The following is a 24736-nucleotide window of genomic DNA, read 5'->3' as shown; positions in this document are numbered from 1 at the left end:
TGCTCCAGAGTGACCAACGGCCAGCCTTCCTCCAGGCCACGGACAGGCCACACGCTTGAGTTCCACACGCTTTTATTAGGGGTCGGGCAGCCCTGCTAGCGGGCTCGGGGGTGCTCACTGCCTGTGAGGCTGCCGGAAGTGCCGCCCGATGGGGGAGCCCTGGCTGAGTGAGGAGTGCGCCCCTTTCCCAGTGTCTGCAGTGGTAGGAAAAGCCCCTCTGCGTGAGGCTGGAGGTAGTGCTGTGAGCAGGGCTGTGGCGCGTGGCCCCTGACTCAGGGCAGAGGACTCCAAAGGGCAGCCGGGGAGGAGGCCAGCCTGCTGGCAGCCCAGCCCCTATGGCCACAGCTGCACGGTGTGGTCCCCTGGGCTGCGATGCACAGTGGTGCTGACAGCCCCTCACTCTCCATCCTGGTTGGGTTTGATGAGCCCATATTCCACGGCTTTCCCCAGGCAAGCCGCGGCCGCCCTCGAGACGGGGCCCTCGGCGCCCTTGGCCAGCACCGACAGGATCTCCAGCACCTCACTCTCCATCAGGGTGCCGGCCGTCTCCTGCGAGGCCTCCACCATGTTCAGCACCACCACGGCGCCCCGGTGCTGCAGCTCCTGGTTGGGGCTCAGGAGCAGGGCCTGCAGGATCTCCAGCCAGTGTGTGGTCTGCAGGGAAGGAGCCACAGGCTGAGTCCCAGCAGGGGGCACACCCACCCACCAGTGCCACGCTGGGCCGCGCCCGCCCCCCCTTCCCTCCCCGCAGAGAGGCACTGACCACTTGGGGGATGCGGCTGCACAGAGAGGGCCGCATGGAGGTGAGCATGGCCAGGCCCCCAGCGGCCGCCCGCCGCAGCAGCTCGTCGTCCTCCCCGCTGTACAGCACCAGCAGCTTCAGGCGGTCATTGCCCTCGGCTTCGAAGAGGTCCTGTACCTGTGGCCGGAAGAGGGGGGTGACCTGGTCAGCTGCGGCCAAGCCCACCCAGGGCACAGGCACTCCTGCATCCCTGCCCACGTGGCTGCCTGGGTCACGCCTCACCTCCTTGCTCATGGCCAAGTTGCACATGCACTCCGTGGCCGCCCGGCGGATCAGCTCGTGGTCCTCAAACATGTAGCCCTCAATCATGGGCACCGCCTTCTCCTTCAGGATCTTCTGCCTGCGGAGCCAAGGTGGGCGGGTTGGCATCCCCATACAATCCGGCCCTGGGCAGAGGGCCTCCCGGGGCAATGTCCAAGGGCCCTCCTGCACCAGGTATGAACTGCAGCGGTTCCAACCTTCTAGCCAGGCCTGGGCGCTGACGTGGGACCAGGGGAAAGGCTCTGAACTAGGAGTTCGCAGACAAGGGTGGTGGCGATGGCGATGCTGACACTGCCATTGAGCCCTGACCCTGACCTGGCACTCAGGCTGTCTGGCCTCCTCCTCCCCACGCCCCCTGCTGGAGGTGCAGGTGTGACTGGCATGCGGAGTGAGCCATGCAGTCAAAGTCACGATGAGTGATAAGAGCAAATATGTATCAATCGGGCACATCGCCGGGAGCCAGGCACCTTCGTATTAGGAGCTTTTACATGTATTTTCTCATTTAATTCTTTTCACCAGGATTCGACGAGGCGGGTACTAGAACCATCCCATTTCACAGAGGGGGAAACTGAGGCACGGAGAGACTAAGTACTTGTTTGAGGTTACACACCAGTAACCAGAGAAACCAGGACTCGAACCCAGGCTGTCTGACTCTGGAGCCTGCAGTTATGGCCAAGAGCCTTTTTTTTCCCTTTTCATTAATCCTCACCCGAAGATATCTTTACATTGATTTTTTTTTTTTTTTTTTTTTTTAAGAAAGAGTGGAAAGGAGAGGGAGAGACACAGAGAGAGAAATATCGATGTGAGAGAGACACATCGATTGGTTGCCTCCCACATATACCCTGATTGGGGCCAGGGAACAAGCCTGCAATTGAACTATGTGCCCTTGATCGGAATCGAACCCGGGACCCTCCGGTCTGCAGGCTGACACTCCACCCACTGAGCCACACCGGCCAGGGCATGGCCGAGAACCCTGTCCTCGCGGAACTATCCTCTCCGCTGTATGGCAGAGGCTCTCAAACACAGCAAGGACCAAACTGTGAAGCGCTTCCCTGGGGGTAACCTAAGCCCTGAAACCCCGCCCAGGCCCGCATCCCAACGGCCTTACCGGAGCCTCTCACTGATCCCCGCCAGGTTCGTGAGAGCCATGAGCGCCTCGAAGTTCTGCAGGCCTGAGCAGTTGAGGTGCAGCAGGGACACGAGGGGCCGGACCACCTCATAGACCTGCGATGTGCCCCCCACTGTCAGGGCTGCACGGCCCAGCCCCCACCAGCCCGCTGACCCTGTAGCTGGCAGTCCCCCCAGCAGCAGGCTGCCCTCCCCATCCCGGGGCTCGGCAAAGCTGCCACTTCCTGTGGGTCCTAAGGAGGAGCCACAGCCGGGTCAGAGGCCATCAGGGCCCAGCGAGGGGTGGAGGGGGGGCCAGGGCTGGGCGGGAGGACACGCACCCGCTCTCCGGGAAAGGTCATCTCTGGGTTGGAGGTGATGGTGAGCTTGGCGAGAGCCTGGGCGGCCTTTGTCTGCCCCACGTCCGTGCCTTCCAGGGCCAGCGGGAGCAGAGCCTAGAGGGACAAGCCCTTCAGGGATCATGACGTGCCTGGAGCGTGAGGCCCAAGCTGTCAGGCCCCGATGCCCTGACTGTGCACCCTCACTATCCCCTCTCCGCCCCCCACAAGGCTTGCAGATCATGGGGTTCAGACCCTCGTCGCCTCTCTGAGGTCTCCCATTAGGCCACCCAAACACTTCCGGAAACACCATTCAAGAGCTAGACATGGGCTGTGCTGGGCAGGGGGCTATGGAGGTCAATGACACAGGGAAAGGCTGGCTCAGCACCTTAACAGGAGCCCAGTCCCTTCAGCATCACCCACTCAGCAGGAGTTCGTTCCTCCCACCATTTATAATGCTTTTTTTTTAATTTCAGAGAGGAAGGGAGAGACAGAAACATCAATGATGAGAGAATCATTGATCTGCTGCCTCCTGCTCACCCCCCACTGGGGATCCAGCCCACAACCCGGAGAGATGCCCTTGACCGGAATCGAACCTGGGACCCTTCAGTCCGCAGGCCGATGCTCTATCCACTGAGCCAAGCTGGCCAGGGCCATTGATACTGCTTTTTGCTCCACATCTAACACCAACTGCTGGAACAGCAGCCACTGAGTCAGGTTTGACAGCACAGACCCAGGAGGAAGTGTGGACAGCTCACCTTGCCCCCTCCCTGAGCAACCACCGTGCCGCGGTCCTCCGCCTCCTCCACCAAAGCCAGGAAGACCCTGCAGGGAGAAGGCGCGGTGGTGGGCGGCCGGGCCGGCGGGCAGACACCCCACCCCAGAGGCCCCGGCACAGGCCCCGCTCCCTCGGACAGCGCAGGCGCACCTGGACAGCAGCTCCCGGCAGGAACTGGTCAGCACGGGGCTGTCTGTCTTCACCATGCACGTCATGGCGGACACCACGCCCGCCGCCAGCAGCTTCTTCACCCGGGCCCGCACGAAACTCGGCTTGTCCTGGGGAAGGAGGCGGCTGAGCACAGGGGCTCCGGTCACTGGACAGGGAGAGGGGACCCTCCTCACAGCAGATCGATGGCCATGAAAACCAAGGGGAAGAAGCCCCTTCAATGGAAGGCGTGTCTGCCGTGGGTGCCCCGGATTACCCGGTCCCCGTGGAGCTCCTTCCCCCAAGCTCCTTCCGGGGGCGCCCTCACCTTGGGGTGCTGCTCGGGCACGTGCTGCTTGGCGTACTTGGCCAGCTCCACCATCTTGGGGTCGGGCTCCTCGTAGTCGTAGCTGTTGGTGCAGTTCACCAGCGCCGAGGCCACCGCAAAGAGCACCGACCGCTCCTCGGACTGCCGGGAGCAGGGGGCAGGGCAGCTGACACCAGTGCTGCCCGCGCCCAGGACCCCAGCTCTACCCTTGGCTGGACGGCTTGGGCACCAGGACGAATCTGGGAACATGCCCAGGCCCCAGCCCGGCTCCAGATTTGGGGAACTCACACACGTGACCCCCAACTCCTCTGGAGAGTTCATCGTTTCCAACACTGTGGGGTGGCCAGTATGCCCACGCCACAAAGTGGGACCACTCCGGATGCCACACAGTGTGACCATTCCGGACGCTACACAGTGTGACCACTCCAGACGCCACACAGTGGGAACACTCCGGACGCCACACAGTGGGAACACTCCGGACGCCACACAGTGGGAACACTCCGGACGCCACACAATGGGACCACTCCAGACGCCACACAGTGGGACCACTCCAGACGCCACACAGTGGGAACACTCCGGACGCCACACAGTGGGACCACTCCAGACGCCACACAGTGGGACCACTCCAGACACCACACAGTGGGACCATTCTGGACGCTACACAGTGGGACCACTCCAGACGCCACACAGTGGGACGCCACACAGTGGGACCACTCCAGACGCCACACAGTGGGACCATTCTGGACGCCACACAGTGGGACCATTCCAGACACCACACAGCGGGACCCCCCTGGACGCCACACAGTATGGCCACTCCAGACGCCACACAGTGGGACGCTACACAGTGGGACCACTCCAGACGCCACACAGTGGGACCATTCTGGACGCCACACAGTGGGACCATTCCAGACACCACACAGCGGGACCCCCCTGGACGCCACACAGTATGGCCACTCCAGACGCCACACAGTGGGACCATTCCAGACGCCACACAGTGGGACGCCACACAGTGGGACCCCTCTGGACGCCACACAGTGGGACCACTCCGGACGCCACACAGTGGGACCATTCCGGACGCCACACAGTGGGACCACTCCGGACGCCACACAGTGGGACCCCTCCGGCTGCCAGCCCTCCCTCCCTGGGGCCACAAGCCCCACTGGCCACGGTCTGCCAAGGAAGCCTACTGGGTTCTAATCCTAGACAGAGACCCAGGGCGACTGCAGAGCCAGGAGCTACCTGGCTGAGCTGGAACAGAGCCTTCAGGGCTGCCTCGTCCTCCACAAACTCCTCCTTCACGTCAGCATCAAAGGTGAGGTAGGCCAGGCCCTCCACTGCCCAGCGCCGAGTGCCCGCGTCAATCTGGTCATTGCACAGCCACCTGGGGACAGGCAGGGCAGGGACAACCGTCAGACGGGGTGGTGTGAAGGGGGCCACCAGGATCGGACGGGGGGAGGGGTAGGGGGTGAGGAGGAAACGCCAGGGGCTTGGGCATTCCCTCAAAACAGGAAGCAGCTCACAGGGCAGGACCAGGAGGGTCGCCTGGGGGAGAGCAGGGCAGTGAGGAGACCCCACCGCCTCCCAGAGCCCCTCCTGAGGGCAAGCCGCGAGGTGGGGCCGCAGCAACGCCAGGTGACTCACTTCCGACACTGCTTGGCCAGTTTGAGGGTGGAGCCCTCAGCAAACTGCTTCATGCTGAAGTCAGTCCCTCCGGCCGAGCCCAGCTTACAGAGTCCCTGGAGGGAGAGGCAAGAACCAGCTGGCCGCTGAGCTGTTCTGGGCCCCACCCCAGGGAGTTAGTTGTTCTCCACATCACACCAAAAAAAGGGAAAAAAGCTTTTTACAGGCGGAGCTAAGATGTGGGGGAAGACAGGTGCCTCAGCTGAGGTCAAGATCCTTTTGGGGTGAAGAGACCAAGTGCCCTGGGGCTTCCCCCCCGTGCAGGGCTGCAGGCTCCTGGAGGCCAGACGGCCCCCAACCACCAGCTCCCGGGACCGCCTGCAGGCCCAGCCTTCCCGCACAGCCCTTCCGACCAGCCTGGCCCAGCGTGTCCTCCAAACTCCTCATCACCTCCTCTTGGAGCTCCTCCCCCCGCCTCCACGGGGCAGCCTGTCAGGGGCCCTCTCTCACCAGGGCTCTCTCTCTGAGGGGACCCTGAGCCCTCTGGGAGGAGGCAGGGCCCATGCCTCTGGCCTGGACAAGCCCAGCAGATCCCCTCCTAGAATGAGCTGGGGCTGCACCCTGAGACGCCAGCCAGGGGACCCTGCCCATCGGCCCGTGTGCCCGGCCCGGGCCGCCCATCTCACCACGAGCGCCCGGATGCGGATGCTGTCCTTCTCGCTGCGCTTGTACAGGTCCTTCAGCAGCGAGACGCCGTTGGCCGTGATGAAGGAGGCCCGCTTGGCCTTGCCGGCCGCGTGGATCAGGGCCTCCACGGCCACCAGCTGCTCCTCCTCCCGCTCCGAGGCGCACAGCGCGATCACACTCTCCATGACGCCGCTCAGCTCCAGGGCCCGGTTGCCGGCGTCGCAGGGGCCCTGCAGGAGGCAGGACACGGTCTGGATGGCCCGCAGCTTCCCGGCCAGCCCGTGGTCCTCAAACCAGCTCCTGCGGGCACAGGGGCGGCTGTCACACTGGGGCCGGCGTAGGGGGCCCTCCTTCCCTCCCACCGGCCACGCGTGCACACACGTGGGCAGGAACGGCAGGGAGGCTGCCAAGGCCGTTTCCTGGACAGCAGTGCCGATCCATCGAGCCCTCCCTGACAACATACCGCCTTTTACTCACACCACCCCGCTTGTCTCCTCTGTCCTTAGTGATATCTGAAATTGTTCCTTTTTTTTAAATATATATTTTTATTGATTTCAGAGGGGAAGTGAGAGGGAGAGATAGAAACATCAATGATGAGAGAGAATCATTGATCAGCTGCCTCCTGCACGCCCCACACTGGGGATCGAGCCCGAAACCCAGGCATGTGCCCTTGACCAGAATTGAATCTGGGACCCTTCAGTCCGCAGGCCGACGCTCTATCCACTGAGCCAAACCAGCTAGGGCTGAAATTGTTCTTATTTCATAATCTGTCTTGAGTGTTCTCCCAGCTGTGCGCTCCTTAAGAGCAGGACAGCCCTAACCGGTTTGGCTCAGTGGATAGAGCGTCTGCCTGCGGACTGAAGGGTCCCAGGTTTGACCCCGGCCAAGGACACAGGCCCGGGTTGCGGGCTCGATCCCCGTGAGGGGCATGCAGGAGGCAGCTGATCAATGATTCTCTCTCATCATCTCTCTCCCCCTTCCCTTCCTCTCTGAAATCAATACATATATTTTTCTTAAAAAATAAAAAAGAGCAGGACTGGCACATTGCACTGCTGTGTTCGAAGAGACATAGTAAGTGCTCAGTGAACTCAGGGTCTGGGCTTGAGGTGGCAGCACAGGGAACTGGGAAAGAAGGTCCCTGTGGAACGAGGCGTGGGCCTGGGACACGTGGCCCCTGCGTGTCCACCCCAGGCCGCTGCCCGTGTCAAAAGCCTTTCATTGCCCCCCCCCCCCCCCACAAGGAGCCAGAACCCCGGCTGGGACCCGGCAGCGGAGACGGCGCCTCGCTCGCCTGATATAGTTCTCGCAGAGGCGGTGGAAGTTCTCCCTCTCGGCGTCACACTTGAGGTCGTCGAAGAGCTTGCTGAGGAGGATGGAGGCGCTCATGCGGCTGTTGGCGGTCACCGCGAGCTCCCCGGGGGGCTCCTGCACAGAGCCCCCCACCGCCAGGATCTTCTTCAGACCTGAGAGGACGCCCTGGTCAGTCCAGCCCCGATGGGCCCAGGGCAGGGGTTTCGGGGAAAGGCACGGGACGGACGGCAGGACCACGCTGCGCAGGCTGCGGGCGCGGGGCGGGCTGTCTGTCCGGCTGACCTGCTGCCGCGGAGGCGGGTGTGTGAGCAGGGCGGGGTCTCAGCAGTGAGGTCAGGGGCTCTGAGGTCCCTCGTGTGTAAAACTGAAGGGAAGCCCTAGCCAGTGTGGCTCAGTGGACAGTGTCAGCCTTTGGGCTGAAGGGTCCCGGGTTCGATTCTGGTCAAGGGCATGTACCTCAGTTGCAGGTTCCACCCTGGCCCTGGATGGGGCCAGTGCAGGGGGCAACCAATTGATGTGTCTCTCTCACATCAATGTTTCTCTCTCTCTGTCTCTCCCCCTCCCTTCCACTCTCTCTCTCTAAAAAAAAAAATCAATGGGAAAATATCCTCAGGTAAGGATTAACAAAAATAATAAAAAAATATATTTAAAAAATAAAAACTGAAGGGAAAATAGCAATCACAGCCCTAGCTGGGTTGGCTCAGTGGATAGCGCGTCAGCCTGCGAACTGAAGGGTCCTGGGTTCAATTCCCGGTCAGGGCACAGGCCCGGGTTGCAGGCTCCATCCCCAGTGGGGGCCGGGCAGGAGGCAGCCGCTCAATGATTCTCTCCCATCGTTGATGTTTCTATCTCTCGCTCCCTCTGCCTTCCTCTCTGAAACCAAAGAAAATAGCAATCACCCCTCAAGGCTTACTGCGGTGACAAAAGGTGAGCGCCCGATAGGTGAGCTCATGCGGGCCCTGTTGCCAAGCCTTCCTGGCGTATCCTTTAGGGACAAAGACCAGTGTGAGCTCAGATGTTACCCTTTAAGATTTTCCCTGCACAGAGAAGCAATACTCGCTCCCTGAACAACCTTCAGACAGAGAGCGGATCCGGCCTCCCGGGAACCTGGGGACCTGCTCGCGGGCCTGCTCGGTGCGCGCACACGTCCCAGCTGGAGGGTCTGCCTCCGGGGGCGGGGGGCCGGGCACAGGCCGCAGGGTGCGCTCAGGGCAGACCCGCGGCTGGCGCAGCCCCTCCAAGCGAGAGGCCACACGCGTGCCCAGGCCCTGGCCCTTGCTAAAAGCAGCAGCGCCTACCTTGGTCAATGACCCAGAGGGTGAGGCTGTTGTCGGGGTCCTTGAGGGACTTGCGGGGCACCGCCTTAATCAGGAGGCTCAGGGCGTTGTCGCGGCCCTGGCCCGAGGCGCCCGCCTCCGTCAGCAGCTCCAGCAGGTTGCTGGTGAGGACCTTCAGCTCCCGGGTGGGGTCTGGCAGCAAGAAGGCGTTAGGTTACAGGGTGGCCCAGCCCCGCCTGACCTTTGAACTTTCTCAAGAGGCCAGAGATTAAGAGGGAGGGGGGCCTGCATCCTGAGCGCTGGGCTGGGCTCCAGCTTCCCTACAGGCACCCTGACTGCTTAGAACCTTGAGTAGCCCTAGACAGTATGGCTCAGTGGATAGAGCGTTGGGGGTTGGATTCCAGTCAAGGGCTTGTACCTGGGTTACAGGCTCCTCCCCGGCCCGGGCCCTGGTCGGGGCTCATGCAGGAGGCAACCAATCGATGTATTTCTCTCACATTGATATTTCTCTGTCTTTCCCTCTCTCTTCCACTCTCTCTAAAAACCAATGGAAAAAATATCCCCAGGTGAGGATTTAAAAAAAGAAGAACCTGGAGTAAAACAGTCACCAGGCCATTTTCCCAAAAGGCCCGGCGCCCAGCCCCGCCCCCTCCATGACAGACCCAGGCGGCCGCAGCCCCGCCTCCACTCACCCACCACGATGGCGCCCTCTTTGCCTCGGAAGCCCTTCCGGACGCCTTCCTTGAGGGCATCAAACATCACCTGCAGCAGGTGGCAGGCGGCCAGCGACACGGCCTGGTTTTCCACGCCCAGGACGGAGACCACCCGCCGCGTCCCCAGCACGCTCAGCGCGGCCACTGTCTGGGGAGAGAGGAGAGCCTCTGGTTGGGGAAGGGCGGGCGGAGAGCGAGAGCCCTAACTGCAGGTCCTGAGTGTGGCCGGAGGTTCAGTTTGGCCTAAACCACCTTCGCAGGACATGTCACAGTTCCCCCGCTGACCCAGGAACTGTGGGCTCCACTAGAGGCAACAAGGTCGAGTCCCTGTCCCCCGGGGCCGGCTTCCCCGCGCCGGCCAGGGCAGGGCTGCTCCTGCGGACGCGTCTGCGCTGAGTCAGTGGGGTGCCGGGCCCCTCATATCTGGTCTCCATCTCGGTGGTAGAGACGCTGTGGTGACCGCTGAGCACCTCCTGCATGCGGACCCCCCTGGGGTGCTCAGGGGAGGACGGGTGCCCTGTGTCTCAGACAAGCCTGCTGGCACCGCCCCGACAGCGAGTGAGTCAGCAACCGGGCAGCTCCGTGAGCAGCTGCAGGAACGATTGGCCATGCTCAGAAGCCCCCCGACCCCACCCCCCCAGAGCAGGCACCCCAGTGTCAGTGGGGGGCTTTGCCCTTTCCCAGCCCCAGGCAGCCCCAATCATGTTGGCCTTTTTGGAGCCGTGTTACATGCTCCTCTCCCGTTACAGGCCTCCTGGTACTCTGCCTCACGTTGTCTTTGGAAGGCAGGATGGACAGACGGAGGGACGCACGGAGGGACGGTGGCAGGAAGCAGACCCCCACCTACCCGTGACTGGTGCTCAGAGCAGATGCCGACCAGCGTGCGCAGGGCCGCCAGCATCAGGTCGGCCTCCCCCGTGTCCAGCAGGCGCTGCAGGAGCTGCACCCCATTGTTCCGGAAGATCTTCTCCGCCCCGGCCTCCTCCCGGGCCAACACCACCAGGTTCTGGGAAGCCTGTGTGAACAGGGACAGTGGTTCTCAACCTTCCGGCCCTTTAAATACAGTTCCTCATGCTGTGACACCACGCACAGGGCCCGGTGGGCATGGGCCCCGCGCTCCAGCCCCGCTGGTGACCTGGCCATCCATTCAACCTCGCCGAACCTCAGTGCACTTCTTTGGGGGGTTTTTTTTGTATTTTTAAAATATGTTTTTATTGATTTCAGAGAGGAAAGGAGAGGGAGAGAGAAAGAAACATCAGTGATGAGAGAGAATCATTGACCGACTGCCTCCTGCATGCCCCTCACTTGGGATCGAGCCCGCACCCGGGCATGTGTCCTGACCGGGAATCGAACCGTGACCTCCTGGTTCATAGGTCGATGCTCAACCACTGAGCCACACCGGCCAGGCCCCTTCTTTGTAAGCAGGGGAAGAGCCTGCTCTCAGGGCTGGTAGTTAGAGTACGTGGGGTCCTGAGTCCCCGGCAAAGACTGAAGGGCAGGGACAGGGCCCCCGGGGGCTTCTGGGTGAACCCCAGCACACAGGGCACTGTGGCTGGGCAGCCCCACCGAAGTCCAGGTCTCACTCGGCCCAGGCCCCTCACCTTCTGCTTCTTCTCGGTGCCTTTCTCCTGGGGGTCCAGCAGGATCTGAAACATCTGCTCCACCTTGGCATCCGTGGAGGACATGTACCGCACCTGCGACAGAGCGAGAGCATGGGGCCAACCCTCGCTTCGGGCCAGACACACACACAGCCCCTTTGTTCTCTCCGGCTCCTCCCAGCGCCTGGCTCCCGTGTCTGGGAGGCCCCGCGAGGATGTCTGGGTTGGGGCTAGCACCCAGCTCCCGTGGGCAGGAAGGGACTCGCCTGGCAGCTTCTCCCCAACTTCCCGCGGCTATTTCCTTCCCTGAGCGACTTCCCGCCTGGTCAACAGGGGCGGCACCGTGCGGAGGGATCCTCTCCACCAAAGGCCACCCCTCCCAGAGACGCCATCTATGCTGGGGCAGCATTTACACTTCCTGCAAGGGAGCCAGCAGGGGGTGAGGTCGCTGCCCACACTCCCCTCGGGTAGAGTGTCCTCCTTTTGAGTTTTTGAAAATAATCTGAATGATCAGGATCACACCAGGCCTCTCCCTCCCCACGGTCCTGGGTCCCTGCCCCTCTTGCACCCATGGCAACATGACTAATCAGTCACGGCACATCTGAGTCCCTGCCCAGCCCAGGTGCTCCCTAATCCTTCTCAACACAGGGCTCTAGGCAGACCCTGGGAATCAAACAGAGCTGGCACTAAAAGGAGCACAGTTTGGCCTGGCCGGTGTGGCTCAGTGGTTGAGCACCGACCTATGAACCAGGAGGTCACGGTTTGATTCCCAGTTGGGGCACATGCCCGGGTTGCAGGCTCAATCCCCAGTGGAGGGCATGCAGGAGGCAGCCGATCAATGATTCTCTCTCATCATTGATGTTTCTGTCTCTCTCTCCTTCTGCCCTTGGCTGGAATTGAACCTGAGACCCTTCAGTCCACAGGCTGACGCTCTATCCACTGAGCCAAGCTGGCTGGGACAATGTTAAAAGAAATAAAAAAGGAACAGTCTGCTTTCCCAGGTCTCGACCTTTCAATGAGGAACTAGCCATCGCATTATTTGCTTCTATTGTTTCGGCATTTTAACACCAAATGATCTGGTTAATTCAAGCTTGGGTAAAGTTCACGATGGCCTTCGGATTCTCTTCTCCTAAATTATGTGAGCGCCTATGCCACACAAATAATGCCTCTTTATTTAAAAAGATTAGCAGGTGAAGCCATGTCTCCTTAGAAAATCCCCCTCATCCCATTCCTTTCCCCAGAGGTCACACCGGTGACATTTTCATGTGTATTTTTAGTTATTTTTTCTCCCTACTTACATACCCAAGTGTGCGTGCAGAAAAAACTGGGGTGGTCTTGGGTGTGTCTGTGGGGAAAACATCTATAATAATAAAAGGGTAATATGCTAATTAGACCAGATGGCCAAAAGACCTTCCGGACGTCCTTCCAGATGTCCTTCCAGACGACCTTCCGAATGAAGCCAGGACTGTGAGGGCCGAGCCCCTTGCACGAATTTCGGGCATCGGGCCTCTAGTTTTAATATAAATGATATCATACTGTATGTGTTACTTATGCTTTCCTTTTTTTCATTTAAGCGTCCGCCTTCCACATCTGTGCATGCGGGTCCACCTACTCTCAACTCTCGGTCACTGCGATGTAGGGCGGCACCCAGTTTAGTCAGCCATTCCCCCGCTGCTGGGCACTGAGGCAAGTTCCGGGTTTACATGGAGACCAACAAGGCTATAATCAACACACACGCCAGCTTGTGTACACGGACGGGCAAGACTCGAGGTGCGACAGGTAAACACACGGGATCACACAGCACCTGCTCGTTTACGGCGTTAAGAGAGATGCTGACGCGCTCCCCCAGGGGGCCGCACCAACGCCTACCCGCCCGGCAGCCATGAGCAGGCTCACCCCCTCACCTCGCCACGCCAGCGTCTCCCTCCCGCCTTCCAGCCACGTGTACACCCTTTATTCATTTATTTTAATCCTCACCCGAGGATATTTCTACATTGATTTTTAGAGAGAGTGGAAGAGGGGGAGAGACAGAAATATCGATGTGAGAGAGACACACATCGAGTGCCTGCCTCCTGCACGCGCCCCAACCAGGGTCCGGGCTGGGGAGGAGCCTGCGATCAAGGTACGAGTCCTTGACCAGAACTGGACCCAGGACCCTTCGGTCTGCAGGCCCGACGCTCTAGCCACTGAGCCAAACCGGCTAGGGCCAAGGTCGGCAAACTGCGGCTCGAGAGCCACATGAGGCTCTTTGGCCCCTTGCGTGTGGCTCTTCCTAAGCCTTAGGAGGACCCTAATTAAGTTCCTAACAATGTACCTACCTGTATAGTTTACGTTTAAAAAATGTGGCTCTCAAAGAAATGTAAGTCGTTGTACTGTTGATATTTGGCTCTGTTGGCTAATGAGTTTGCCGACCACTGGGCTAGGGCAAGTGCACAAACTTTAAACAGTGCCAGGCAGACCGAGGAGAAGCCAGCACCTCGCTGGTATTTTAGTTTGCGTTTCCCTACCCGCTGGCGAGGCTGAGCGACATTCTGTACGCTCGTGGGCTGTCCTCCCTGCAGAACTGTGCCTCGCCTTCAACCCACACCCCTTCCCAGGGTCCCTCCGCCACCAGTCAATGCCACGCCCCCCCCACGCCCCCCCCCCCCCCCCCCCCCGACACTCACATACCTTCTCCTGAATCTGGCCCCCGATGCTGCGCAGGGCCTCCTGGAAAACTTTGTTCTTGGGCTCCAGGCTCACGCATCTCTGCAGGTCCAGGACGGCCTGGTCCAGGCGGCCCAGCTTCTCCAGGGCCTGGCTCCGCCGGTAAAGCGCCTTGACGTCCCCGCCGTCCTTGTCGATGGCTGAGCACAAACGGGAGCTCGGTCAGCACCCGGGAGGCCACCGTCTCCAGGCGGGAGCAGGAGGGAAAGATCTCGAGGGCCAGAGGAAGGTGGGGGGACGGCTGTGGGGCTCAGCACTCCGGCCGCAGAAAAGGTGCGGGCAGCTGCAGAAAAGGAAAGGCCCGAGGAAGTGGGCAGGCAGGCAGGCAGGTGTGCTCCAGGGGGGAAGAGGAGAAGGTGGTCATGCAGGTCTCCCAGGTCCTTGCCCACCACAGAGCCCCACAGCTCCCTCCACACAGGGCGCGTTCCCCACCTTTGGAGGCCTCGGTTTCTGCTTTGCTGTAATCTTCCTGCAAAAGAAAAGCAGGCGGTCCACAGAGCGGCAGGGCTGTTCCCCCTGCCACCCGGAGGCCCCCAAAGACATCCCACAGGTGTGGGCGGCCTGAGAAGGTGAATGTCCAGCCAGGGCCCCCGCGCAGCGGCGAGATGGACAAAGCGGACCCGGCGGCCCGGGCTCCCTCACCAGCTTAAGGTGGCAGGCGGCCCGGTTCCGGTGCAGGATGGCCTGGTCCTGGGGCGTCGCACCCAGATCCAGGGCCTGGGTGTAGGCCGCCAGGGCGCCCTCGTAGTCCCCGCATTTGAACAGCTCGTTGCCATCTTTCCGCAGCTGCTCCACGGAGCTGGCCTGCGGAGGGGAGCGGTGCAAACGTCGGCGCTGGGCTCGGGGCCCGCCCGGAGCTGGGGGTCGGGGACCAGCCCCCCATGGAGGGGCGAGGAGGCGGCCGGGAGTGGGCAGAGCAGGTGCGAGGTGGTACAGGCGCGGGGGATGGGCACACACTCCCCCCGCCCCCCGGGACGGTGGCCGGGGCTGGGGTCCCGGGACCACTCACCGTCATCGCGGAGGACCTCCCGGGCGCGCGCCGTCGCGGGCTCTGGGGCGGGCGGAGCCCAGACTCCGGAATCCGCCGTGGGATGCCCCGCCCCCTGACGTCAGAGGCGACGGCCGAGAGGGGGCGGGACCAAGGCTTGCGCGCGCCGGGAGGGGCGGGGCGCTCGGCCGGCTCCGCATGCGCAGAGGAGCCGGGGGGGCGCGCCTAGTCTGTTCCCACCGAGACCGGCAGGGGGCGCGCGTGGGAACACCCCGAGGGAGACGCGCAGAGGCCGCGGCCCCGGCCCTGACCGCGGCGGGAGTGCACAAGGTCTGCGGTCACAGGGTCGCGAGCAGCAGCCTGGGGAGGCCCGGCGCTAGGAGCCGGCCTCGATGGGAAAGGAGACAGTGTCAGGAGGTGAGAGTTCAGAGAAAGCTCGTCCCCCTCCCCGGATAAATGCAGAATCTTATATAAACACTAATCCAGGGGGCTCACAGGTGCCCTTAAGCCATCCATGGGAAGATCCAGGATTGCAAACCCCGACTATGATGTGTGTAATCCTTGACCCTCGCCCCACAACGCAGACGTGGCCCCTGTTACCTGCTTTCAGGGCCCCGGAACTTTTCCTTCCCCGAATGGTTTGCAATCATGTGTTTACGTGATTTTCTGTTTGAGGTCTGTCTCTCCACTAGTCTGCAAACTACAAGCCTCCCGTCCCGGAACTTAGAGCCCCAGATCCTGGAACGCACTGGCCGTGTTCCCGTGGCTTTGGGGCTGGAGTTGTCACCTGAGGAGGGGCTGAGGCATGGACGGGCCCGCCCAAGTGCATCGGAGCCCCTGCAGCCTGCAGGTGGCAGCAGGAGGCTATGGCAGGAGCATCAGAGAGCTGAGGACAAGAAAGCAGGGTCTTGTTGGCATACTGGGTGGATGGTCTGGCACAAGGGAGGGTGCTGAGCCAATGCTGAAGGGAGGGGCGGGGGGCTGGCGACAGGCAGAAATGGTCTGCCCGCACCCTACTCCCCGCCTTGGGGAGAGTGAAAGGGGTCAGCTCTTATCGGAAGGGCAGGCTCCCTTTCTCCCAACCAGCTTCCCAGAGGAGCTCAGTTCCCGCTGAGAGAGTAGGGGACCGGAAGTGGGTCAGGGTGGGGACAAGGAGGAGACTGCTGGGCAAGGGTCACCCAGCTGAAGAGCAGCGGTAGCTCCAGGGACAGCCTCCCCTGGGAGCCCCTGAGAGGCCCCCGCCACCTCTGCCCTGGTCCTAGGAACCCCAGCGTCTCTCTTGCTGAGCTATGGCTGCAAACTATAAGGAAGTAACCATCAAAGCCCCAAGGCCCCTGGGCTATGAACACACTGGCACAGACCTCTAGAGAGAGTGAAAAGTGATGGAGTGTGTGTCTTCTGTTGCCCGGCCGCCGTGGCTCAGTGGTTGAGCATTTACCTATGAACCAAGAAGTCATGGTTCGATTCCTGGTTGGGGCACCTGCCGGGGTTGTGGGCTCTGTCCCCGGTGGGGGATGTGCAGGAGGCAGCCAATCCATGATTCTCTCTCATCATTGATGTTTTACACCTCTCTCTCCCTCTCCCTTCCTCTCTGAAATAAATTAAAAACGTATATATTTTAGTAAGAGGGAAAATGTGGGGACTGTGGCTCCAAGTGGCCTAAGGTTTTCTGAGCCCTAGGGGAAGGGCTCAGAAGACTAGAGGACAGAATGAGGGGTGAGAAAGAAGTGGAGCCATCAGCCTAGTGAACAGATACCCATTTTATTTTTTTCTATAATTTTATTGATTTTTTACAGAGAGGGAGGGAGAGGGGTAGAGAGCTAGAAACATCGATGAGAGAGAAACATCGATCAGCTGCCTCCTGCACACCCCCTACTGGGAATGTGCCCATAACCAAGGTACATGCCCTTGACCGGAATCGAACCTGGGACCCTTCAGTCCGCAGACCGACGTTCTGTCCACTGAGCCAAACCAGTCAGGACTAGATACGCATTTTAGAACCATTCTCAGCCTCCAGGCTGCCTGGAGGCCCTGGGAATTCTGATGGCTCCGTTTCAGGCCCCAGAGGCCTCCGTTCAAACCTTTGGAACTTCCCTCCCTACCCTGTGTGGTGGCAACCACCAAGATGAGCTGAAAACCGAGGGTGAGTCCTTTCATTGACGTTCCCCCTGAGCCCTCATCTGCCCCGGCGACAGGCAGAGCACACACGCTGCTTCTGTGATTGGAGTTTACTTGGTAACAAGCTGATCCATGTCACAGGCTAAGCTCTTCCAGGGTGTGCAGGTCCTCTTACCCTCATACCTCATAGTCGCCTTCCCCTGAGACGGACTTTATCCAGGAGGCTGGAGGCCGCCCGCCAGCAAGGTTAAGTGTTATTCTAGTACCTGCCGGAGGCCTGACAATGTCATGCTCCCAGAACAGCGGTGGCGACACACGTCACCCCAGAGCCCACAGCCGGTGCCTGGGAACTGGTGCACGAACCCTTATGGCACAAAAATGCAAATTTTGTCCCAGCACCTGAGAGAAAAGAAGACAGCTCCTGTATAGCTAACATGGCTCAGTGATTGAGCGTCCACCCATGAACCAGGAGGTCACGGTTCAATTCCCAGTCAAGGGCACATGCCCAGGTTGCAGACTCAATTCCCTGGGGGGTGGGGGGGGGGGGGGGGGGAGACAGGGGGGTGGTGGTGCAGGAGGCAGCCTATCAATGATTCTCTGTCATCATTGATGTTTCTATCTCTCTCTTCCTCTCTGAAATCAATAAACATATATATTTTAAAAAGTCAGCAACTCCAATGTTAATCACTAACTTAAAAAAAAAAAATAGCCCTGACCAGTTTAGCTCAGTGGCGAGAGCGTCAGCCTGGGGACTGAAGAGTCCCAGGTTCGATTCCGGTCAAGGGCATGTACCTTGGTTGCGGGCACATTCCCAGTAGGGGGCGTGCAGGAGGCAGCTGATCGATGTTTCTCTCTCATCGATGTTTCTAACTCTCTATCCCTCTCCCTTCCTCTCTGTAAAAAATCAATAAAATATATTTTTAAAAAGTGAAAAAAAATAAATAAGCCAGTTCCTGCAGAAACATCGCTGCTGGCTGGGAGCCTAAATCTGAAGCAACTCAGCAGGGCTTCCAGCAAAGGCTCCAATTTCCAGAAGGTCAGGCCCTAGGGGTCTCCTGGGTCCCAAAGTGAGGCTCCGTGCCCATAGCAATCAGGCCCGCCCCCGCGGGGAGAATTCTTTTTAGAGCACTTGGGGAATTTTCAGAGCACTGATAGGTCGCAGGCTGTCTTTTCATGGGGGGAGAAGTCCCTCCTGGGAAAAGCTGGCTCTGACCTTGAGGTTAGGCGAATTGCCCTGCCCCCTCAGTAACAGCCACCGGTGCCTTCGTGCCCTGGAATCGGCACACGTGTGGCCTCAGAGAACCAGGACTTGTGCTTGCGCCCCCAGCAGAGCGCACTGAGCCAGGGGCTGCCCCCCGACTCCCACCAGGAAGGCACCCCCAAGAGGAACTCTTCTGAACTGGATTCCACAATCCCCGCGGCCTCCGCGGCGCCAGGGGGCGCTGTGGAGCTCGGTCCGGCTTCCCTTCCTCGCGGAACCCCAGTCGCTCGCCCCACCGGCGCGATGGGCTCCGAGGTGGCGCAGCTGCTGGAAGCGGCCGACTTCGCGGCTCACAAGCACCGACGGCAGCGGCGGATGGACCCCGAAGGGACCCCCTACATCAACCACCCGATCGGTGGGCGCGCAGCCCCGGGAGTAACCTCAGCGGCGCCGGGGGACGGGGGTGGGACCGTGCACCTCGTTGAGCACCTACTCTGCACCAAGCTTTGTGCCACGCTCTGTGGGTGATGCAGCCGCAGACCATCCGGGGTGGCGGGCATGGCTGTTCCCTGTGTACGGCTGACGCCCAAAGAGAGTCAAGGACATGCCCGAGGGACACCCAGTGAGTGAGGGGCCACAGCTGGCTCCAAAAAAATCCCACCAACACGCGGGCTGGGACCCCCTCCCGTCTGATTTCCTGCTCTGCCCGCCAGGTGTGGCTCGGATCCTGACCCACGAGGCGGGAATCACCGACATTGCGGTGTTACAGGTAACTTGTCCCTCCTCCCCCGACAGGCAGGAGGCTGGGGTGGGGACCGGCGCCCCATTCAGCTCTGGCACCGCAGGGCTAAGTGGGAGCCTGTCCCCAGGCCGCCCTGCTCCATGACACGGTGGAGGACACGGACACCACCCTCGATGAGCTGGAGCTGCACTTCGGGGCGCAGGTGCGGCGGCTGGTGGAGGAGGTGACGGATGACAAGACGCTGCCGAAGCTGGAGAGGAAGAGGCTGCAGGTGGAGCATGCGCCCCACAGCAGCCCGGGGGCCAAGCTGGTGAAGCTGGCGGACAAGCTGTACAACCTGAGGGACCTGAATCGCTGCACCCCAGAGGGTAGGAGCCCCCACCTGCTCTGGGGGGACAGGGAGGGCCCATCTTCTGGAGGCCCAGGTGGCTCCGTTCCCCTGGGGGGTGGGGGAGGAGGAGGGAGGGAAAGTCTGGGCGTTCTGGTTAATTCCCCAAACCCGTGGTCGGCAAACTGCGGCTCCCGAGCCACATGCGGCTCTTTGGCCTCTTGAGTGTGGCTCTTCCACAAAATACCACGTGCGGGGCGCGCACGTCCAGTGCGATTGAAACTTCGTGGCCCATGCGCAGAAGTCGGTATTTTGTGGAAGAGCCACACTCAAGGGGCCAAAGAGCCGCATGTGGCTCGCGAGCCGCAGTTTGCTGACCACCGCGGCCCAAACTAGTCTCTACCAGACCACTCTGGTCTGCTTTCATGGGGCAGAAATACCGGAGCTGGGCCAGATTTCAAGACAAATCCTTCCACCAAGCCCTGCAGGGAGTCGGCTGCCATTCCACGGGCCGTGTTCTGTCCCTTCCCACGCAGGGTGGTCGGAGCATCGGGTGCAGGAATACTTCGAGTGGGCGGCGCAGGTGGTGAAAGGGCTGCAGGGCACCAGCCGGCCGCTGGAAGAGGCGCTGCAGCAGCTGTTCAAGGAGCGGGGGCTGGCGCTGTGAGCGGAGCCTGGAGCCTGGATCCCGGAGCCGTCGGGTGGCGCAGCTTCCAGCCCTGCCCGGGCCGGAGGGGACTCATTCTCCAGCCTCGGGGCCTCTCCACCCTCCGTGGTTCACTCCGCCCAGCGGCCCAGAGCATTTGCCCTTTCCCACCCTGAAGGCCTCCTGCCAAGTAAGCTGAGCCTGGACTGTGGGGGCCAGGCGCACCCAGTGCACTTCCGGTGCATTCACTGCCCTGCAGGCCTTGGGTCCGTTTGCCATTTGCCAGGTGGGATCTCCGGTCCCTCCGGCCCCTCGGGCTATACAGACATGCGTTGCAGAGTCATGATGGAAAATAAAGCATTTCGGGTCGAGTTTGAGCTGCTGCTCCTTCTCCAGGCTCTGGGATGGGGGACCGGCAGGTGCGATTCCCGCCCTGAGCCAGGTCCCCCGGGTTGAGGGCCTTCGCCTCTCGGCCTGGTTTCCTGTTGGTGAGAAAGGTGGTGAATTCTCGGGGTTCCATAGCGTGACGTGCCTGAAGGAACCTGACAGATGCCCAGTGAATGGTGGGCGTCCTCGTTGGGAGAGTCCTGCCAGCGGGCAGGTGTATTGAAAAGGCGCGCCGCCCGCTCGAAGCTCCTGCCCAGCGCGGGAGCGGCCACGGGATAGGCCCGAGTCGCAGCCTGTCACCTGGTTGCTAAGTGACAGCGAGTTCCGGCTGCTCCGGAAGCGGCCCCTCCCACATAGCCCGGGGTGGGCGGGACCTGGGAGGCTGCGGTGCTGTGAGTGGCGTGTGCGTGGGGGTCGGGCGTTTAGCAGGAGGAGTGTTTGGTTCTGCGGCCGCGGAGGCTTATGAGCCCCTTGGAAAGGGCGCACCTGGGGGACCGGGACATTGTTAGGTCACAGCCACTCCGTTCTGGGCCAGGATGGCTTTTCACCCCAAGAAGGCCCAGTGCACTCTCAGCAGGGGAGAAAAAGGCGGGGCAACAAAACGAGGACTTCAAAAGGAAATGAGTTTGCCCTGGCTGGTGTTGCCCATTGGTTAGAGCTTCGATCCGCCTACTGAAGGGTCCCAGGTTCGATTCTGGTCAAGGGCATGAACCTTGGTTGCGGGCACATCCCCAGCAAGGGGTATGCAGGAGGCAGCTGATCGATGTTTCTAACTCTCTATCCCTCTCCCTTCCTCTCTGTAAAAAAAAAAAAAAATTAATAAAATATATATTTTTAAAAATGGCAGGTTTGCCCTGGCTGGTTTGGCTCAGTGGATAGAGCATCGGCCTGTGGACTGAAGGGTCCCGGGTTCGATTCTGGTGAAGGGCACATGCCCAGGTTGCAGGCTCCTGGCCCTGGTGGGGCCAAGGAGACATGTTGGAGACAACCAATTGATGTCTCTTTCACATCGGTGTGTCTCTCTGCCTCTCCCCCTCCCTTCCACTCTAAAAATCAATGGAAAAAATATGAAGACTAAAAAATTAACAAAATAGCATGTTTGATCCCGTGTGTGAGAGGCAACCAATTGATGTGGCTCTCTCACATCGATATTTCTCTCCTTCCCTCCCTCCTGTCTTAAAAAAATTAGTGGAAAAAAATATCCTTGGGTGAGGATTAAAAAAAGAAAAATCAATGGGGTAAATATAACCTCTGCTGAGGATTAACAAGAAGGAAATGAGCTTCAGGACAGGCCCAGATAAACCAATCGAGTTCGGTGTAACCCTCTTAAGGCCGTGCAAGCTGCAGTACTTTTAGGAGATTTGGGATTGTGTTTTTTTTATTATTAGTTTTTTCAGGGGGTGTGATTACAAGATGTTAAAAACAATATTTACCAAATTTGAAAAATAATTCTGCAGTTTTAAGTGGTTTCAATTTAAGTCTCAGGACATTTAAACAAATATAAACCCCTTCTGTATCTTCAGAATGAGAATATAAAGAGACTGCCCTGACCGGTGTTGCTCAGTGGATAGAGCGTCGGCCTGCGGACTGAAGGGTCCCAGGTTTGATTCCAGTCAAGGGCATGTACCTTGGTTGCAGGCACAACTCCGGTAGGGGGTGTGCAGGAGGCAGCTGGTCGATGTTTCTCTCTCATGTTTCTAACTCTCTATCCCTCTTCTTTCCTCTCTGTAAAAAAATCAATAAAATACATTAAAAATATATACATAAAGAGACCATCAGGAGGTACTTGATGTTTCACAAACCTCACTGTATGTCATGTTCTTTATAAATAACCAGATGAGTGGGCTGGGGAGGGCAGGAATTACTCTCATTCTATGGAGAATAAGAAGTCTCATTAATCATTAAATAGATCACATAGTGACAGGCCCAGGACCAGCCCTCTCTGGGTCTGCCGTGCTGCTGCGCCCCGTAACCAGGCAAGAGTGACCTCAATCGTGGTCATTCTAACCGCTGGACAGAGGAGAGCGATCAGGTCTGAAGTGGCCAGTGGATCTGGACTGTGAGTCTGAGGCTCCTTAGATAAACGGTTTGACCTGAACCAATATAGTTAATTTTTTTACAATTATTTACAAAAATTTAAACCATCCGAAACTTACAAGTTGGAAGTACGGGGTAAGTACCTTTTTCCCCCTGGAACCACTTGAGTTCAACTTGAAGGTGATAGTCACCCAGAAGTCAAGTCAGAGCTCTGCCCGGGCCTGGCCCACCCTGCGTTGGATAACGTAGATCTTAGTTTAAATCTGCCTTTCTCTTCATGGTTCCCAGCAGCCATACAGCCCTCCCTTTTTTCTTTTTAAATATATTTTTATTGATTTTAGAGAGGAAGCGAGAGGGAGAGAGAGAGAAACATCAATGATGAGAATCACTGATCAGCTGCCTCCTGCGCGCCCCACACAGGGACCGAGCCCACAACCTGGGCGTGTGCCCTGACCGGGAATCGAACCGTGACCTCCTGGTTCCTAGGTCAACGCTCAACCACTGAGCCACGCCGGCCGGGCCAGCCCTCCCTTCTGCATGGACACGGATGGCTGGAGGTGGCCGGAGACGTTCAGGGAGGAACAGGACTCCCCCATTCCCGGTGCTTGGAGTTGCTCCCGCGTTAGGTCCTGGTTCCAGTTTTGGTTGTAACTGAGGCCTCAGGGCCAGAGCTCCATGGCCAAGGCCGCTGCTTGCCTTGAAATTGCCAGCCCATTTCCAAATGAGTGTGCAGAACCACCACCCGGGGCTTGTCAACATGCCTATTCTTTGGCCCCTCCTCCCGGAGACTGGTTCCACAGGCTGTGCCCAGGAACCTGCCTTTCCCCCTGTGCACTACAGTTAGGTTTCATTTCTTGTTCTTGTCACATGTCAATCCCAGGTCGCTGGAGCTCAGCTCCACAGACCCTCGTCCCGGCATTCCTGCCGAGGCAGCAGCCTGTCAGGACGGGCCAGAGCTGGAATGCCAACACGCGATCCTGGAGAACCCGACTGCCCCCTGCGCAACGCTGCCACGTAGTCTAGGAGGCCAGTGCATAGGAGTAAACACGTTCATTCCCCGCAGATGAGTAACGTCTACGGCCTCCAAGGAGCCTTTATTCTGCTGACTTTGTAGGGGCTTCACTGATTCTCCCTTCTTTTGATTACACAGCATGCTAGCAAACAACGCCTGCAGCCCAGCCGGCACCGCTCAGTGGTTAGCGTCGACCTAGGAACCTGGAGGTCAGGGTTCGATTTCCGTTCAAGGGCACATGCCTGGGTTGCGGGCTGGATCGCCAGTGTGGGGCGTGCAGGAGGCAGCCAATCAATGATTCTCATCATTGATGTTTCTATCTCCTTTTCCCTTCCTCTCTGAAATCAATAAAAAATATATATATTTAAAAAACAAACACAAAACACCTGCTATGCTGTAATTGCTTGGCATCCTTTACTAACGTTACAGCTCCTGTTTGTGGAGCTCCTATATGCACTGTGCTAAGCCCTTCCCAGTAATCTCATTTCTTCCCTGTGAGAGGCAGGGCTCCATGGGCCCTGGGCGGCCTGAAGCGTCAGGTAGCTGCTTAGCAGGCCCAGTGGCTCTCCCTCAGGGCCCCACAGCAAGCTTTCCCCTTAATCGTACTCACCCATTTATTTTTTTTTTGTCAATCCTCACCCGAGGATATTTTCCCATTGCTTTTTAGGGAGAGTGGAAGCGAGAGGGAAAGACAGAGAGAAACATCGATGTGAGAGAAACACATGGATTGGTTGCCTCCTGCAGGAGCCCCGACCAGGGCCTGGGCTAGGGAGGAGCCCGAAACCAAGGTACGTGCCCTTGACTGGAATCGAACCCGGGACCCTTCGGTCTGCAGGCCGACGCTCTATCCACTGAGCCACACCGGCTCGGGCAAATATTGTCTCCCAAATCTGACTTTTGCATTTTTAACCCCGATATCTTCCATCATACAGAAACCTTGAATATTTTGTGATAAAATCTTTCTTTTCCCTCATTATATCATTTCCCTTATTATTATAAACCTTTTAGGTTCCATATGTTTATAACAGGCCTTCCCACACCAGAGGTTTGAAAATATCCCATATTTTCTTCAGTAGTTTTATAGTTTAGCTTTCTTATTTTTTCCCTCTGGAACTAATTTTTGTGGAAACTGTGAGGTAGAGATCTAACTCACTTTCACAGATCCAGTTGTCTTAAAGCACTGCTTTTTTTTTTTTTAAATATATTTTACTGATTTTTTACAGAGAGGAAGGGAGAGAGATAGAGAGTTAGAAACATCGATGGGAGAGAAACATCGATCAGCTGCCTCCTGCACATCTCCTACTGGGGATGTGCCCGCAACCCAGGTACATGCCCTTGACCGGAATCGAACCTGGGACCTTTCAGTCCGCAGGCCGACGCTCTATCCACTGAGCCAGACCGGTTTCGGCGAGCACTGCTTTTTAAATAACCCATCTTTCCCCCCTAGAATACTCCTTTTATCCTAAATTCCCAAATACCTGGGTCTGTGCACGTCCCCCCAGTCCACGTGCCTGCTCCCGCTCCAGGTCACACGCGCGTCCTTTGGGCATCCCTGAGGGACAAGTGCCCGCCCCTGCCCCCGCACGGCCACCCCGCGCCCCCCA

The 24736-nt window shown here is 59.0% G+C and overlaps 2 protein-coding genes across 6 annotated transcripts; one reads left to right on the top strand and one right to left on the bottom strand.

Annotated features, from left to right (window-relative positions):
- Positions 1 to 55: 55 nt before the first annotated feature.
- On the bottom strand, positions 56 to 14825 carry UNC45A (unc-45 myosin chaperone A). 5 transcript variants are annotated; one of them, XM_036355553.1, is made up of 20 exons: positions 14683 to 14825; positions 14316 to 14477; positions 14106 to 14142; positions 13638 to 13813; positions 10971 to 11063; positions 10217 to 10384; positions 9349 to 9517; positions 8678 to 8848; positions 7360 to 7531; positions 6068 to 6368; positions 5403 to 5497; positions 5001 to 5142; positions 3762 to 3902; positions 3437 to 3564; positions 3267 to 3333; positions 2512 to 2625; positions 2172 to 2287; positions 1025 to 1142; positions 764 to 919; positions 56 to 654 (listed from the first exon to the last, which is right to left on the bottom strand). In XM_036355553.1, the coding sequence occupies exons 1-20, from the start codon at positions 14686 to 14688 to the stop codon at positions 397 to 399; spliced, it is 2790 nt and encodes a 929-aa protein (XP_036211446.1). In that variant the 5' UTR covers positions 14689 to 14825; the 3' UTR covers positions 56 to 396. The 5 variants fall into 5 exon arrangements, with proteins under 5 accessions (XP_036211446.1, XP_036211447.1, XP_036211448.1 ...); XM_036355554.1 differs by lacking the exon at positions 3267 to 3333 and having other exon boundaries at positions 3437 to 3580; XM_036355555.1 differs by lacking the exon at positions 14683 to 14825 and having other exon boundaries at positions 13638 to 13956; positions 14316 to 14421.
- Positions 14826 to 18231: 3406 nt separating this feature from the next.
- Positions 18232 to 20661, top strand: HDDC3 (HD domain containing 3). Its single transcript, XM_036355818.1, has 4 exons — positions 18232 to 18395; positions 18694 to 18749; positions 18850 to 19090; positions 19587 to 20661. The coding sequence occupies exons 1-4, from the start codon at positions 18284 to 18286 to the stop codon at positions 19715 to 19717; spliced, it is 540 nt and encodes a 179-aa protein (XP_036211711.1). The 5' UTR covers positions 18232 to 18283; the 3' UTR covers positions 19718 to 20661.
- Positions 20662 to 24736: the final 4075 nt, after the last annotated feature.

Source organism: Myotis myotis, unplaced genomic scaffold (assembly GCF_014108235.1).
Source record: "Myotis myotis isolate mMyoMyo1 unplaced genomic scaffold, mMyoMyo1.p scaffold_m19_p_23, whole genome shotgun sequence".
In the NCBI taxonomy this organism is placed as follows: Eukaryota; Metazoa; Chordata; class Mammalia; order Chiroptera; family Vespertilionidae; genus Myotis; species Myotis myotis.
Note: the sequence above shows the minus strand (reverse complement) of the source record. Positions and strands in the feature narration are given on the sequence as shown.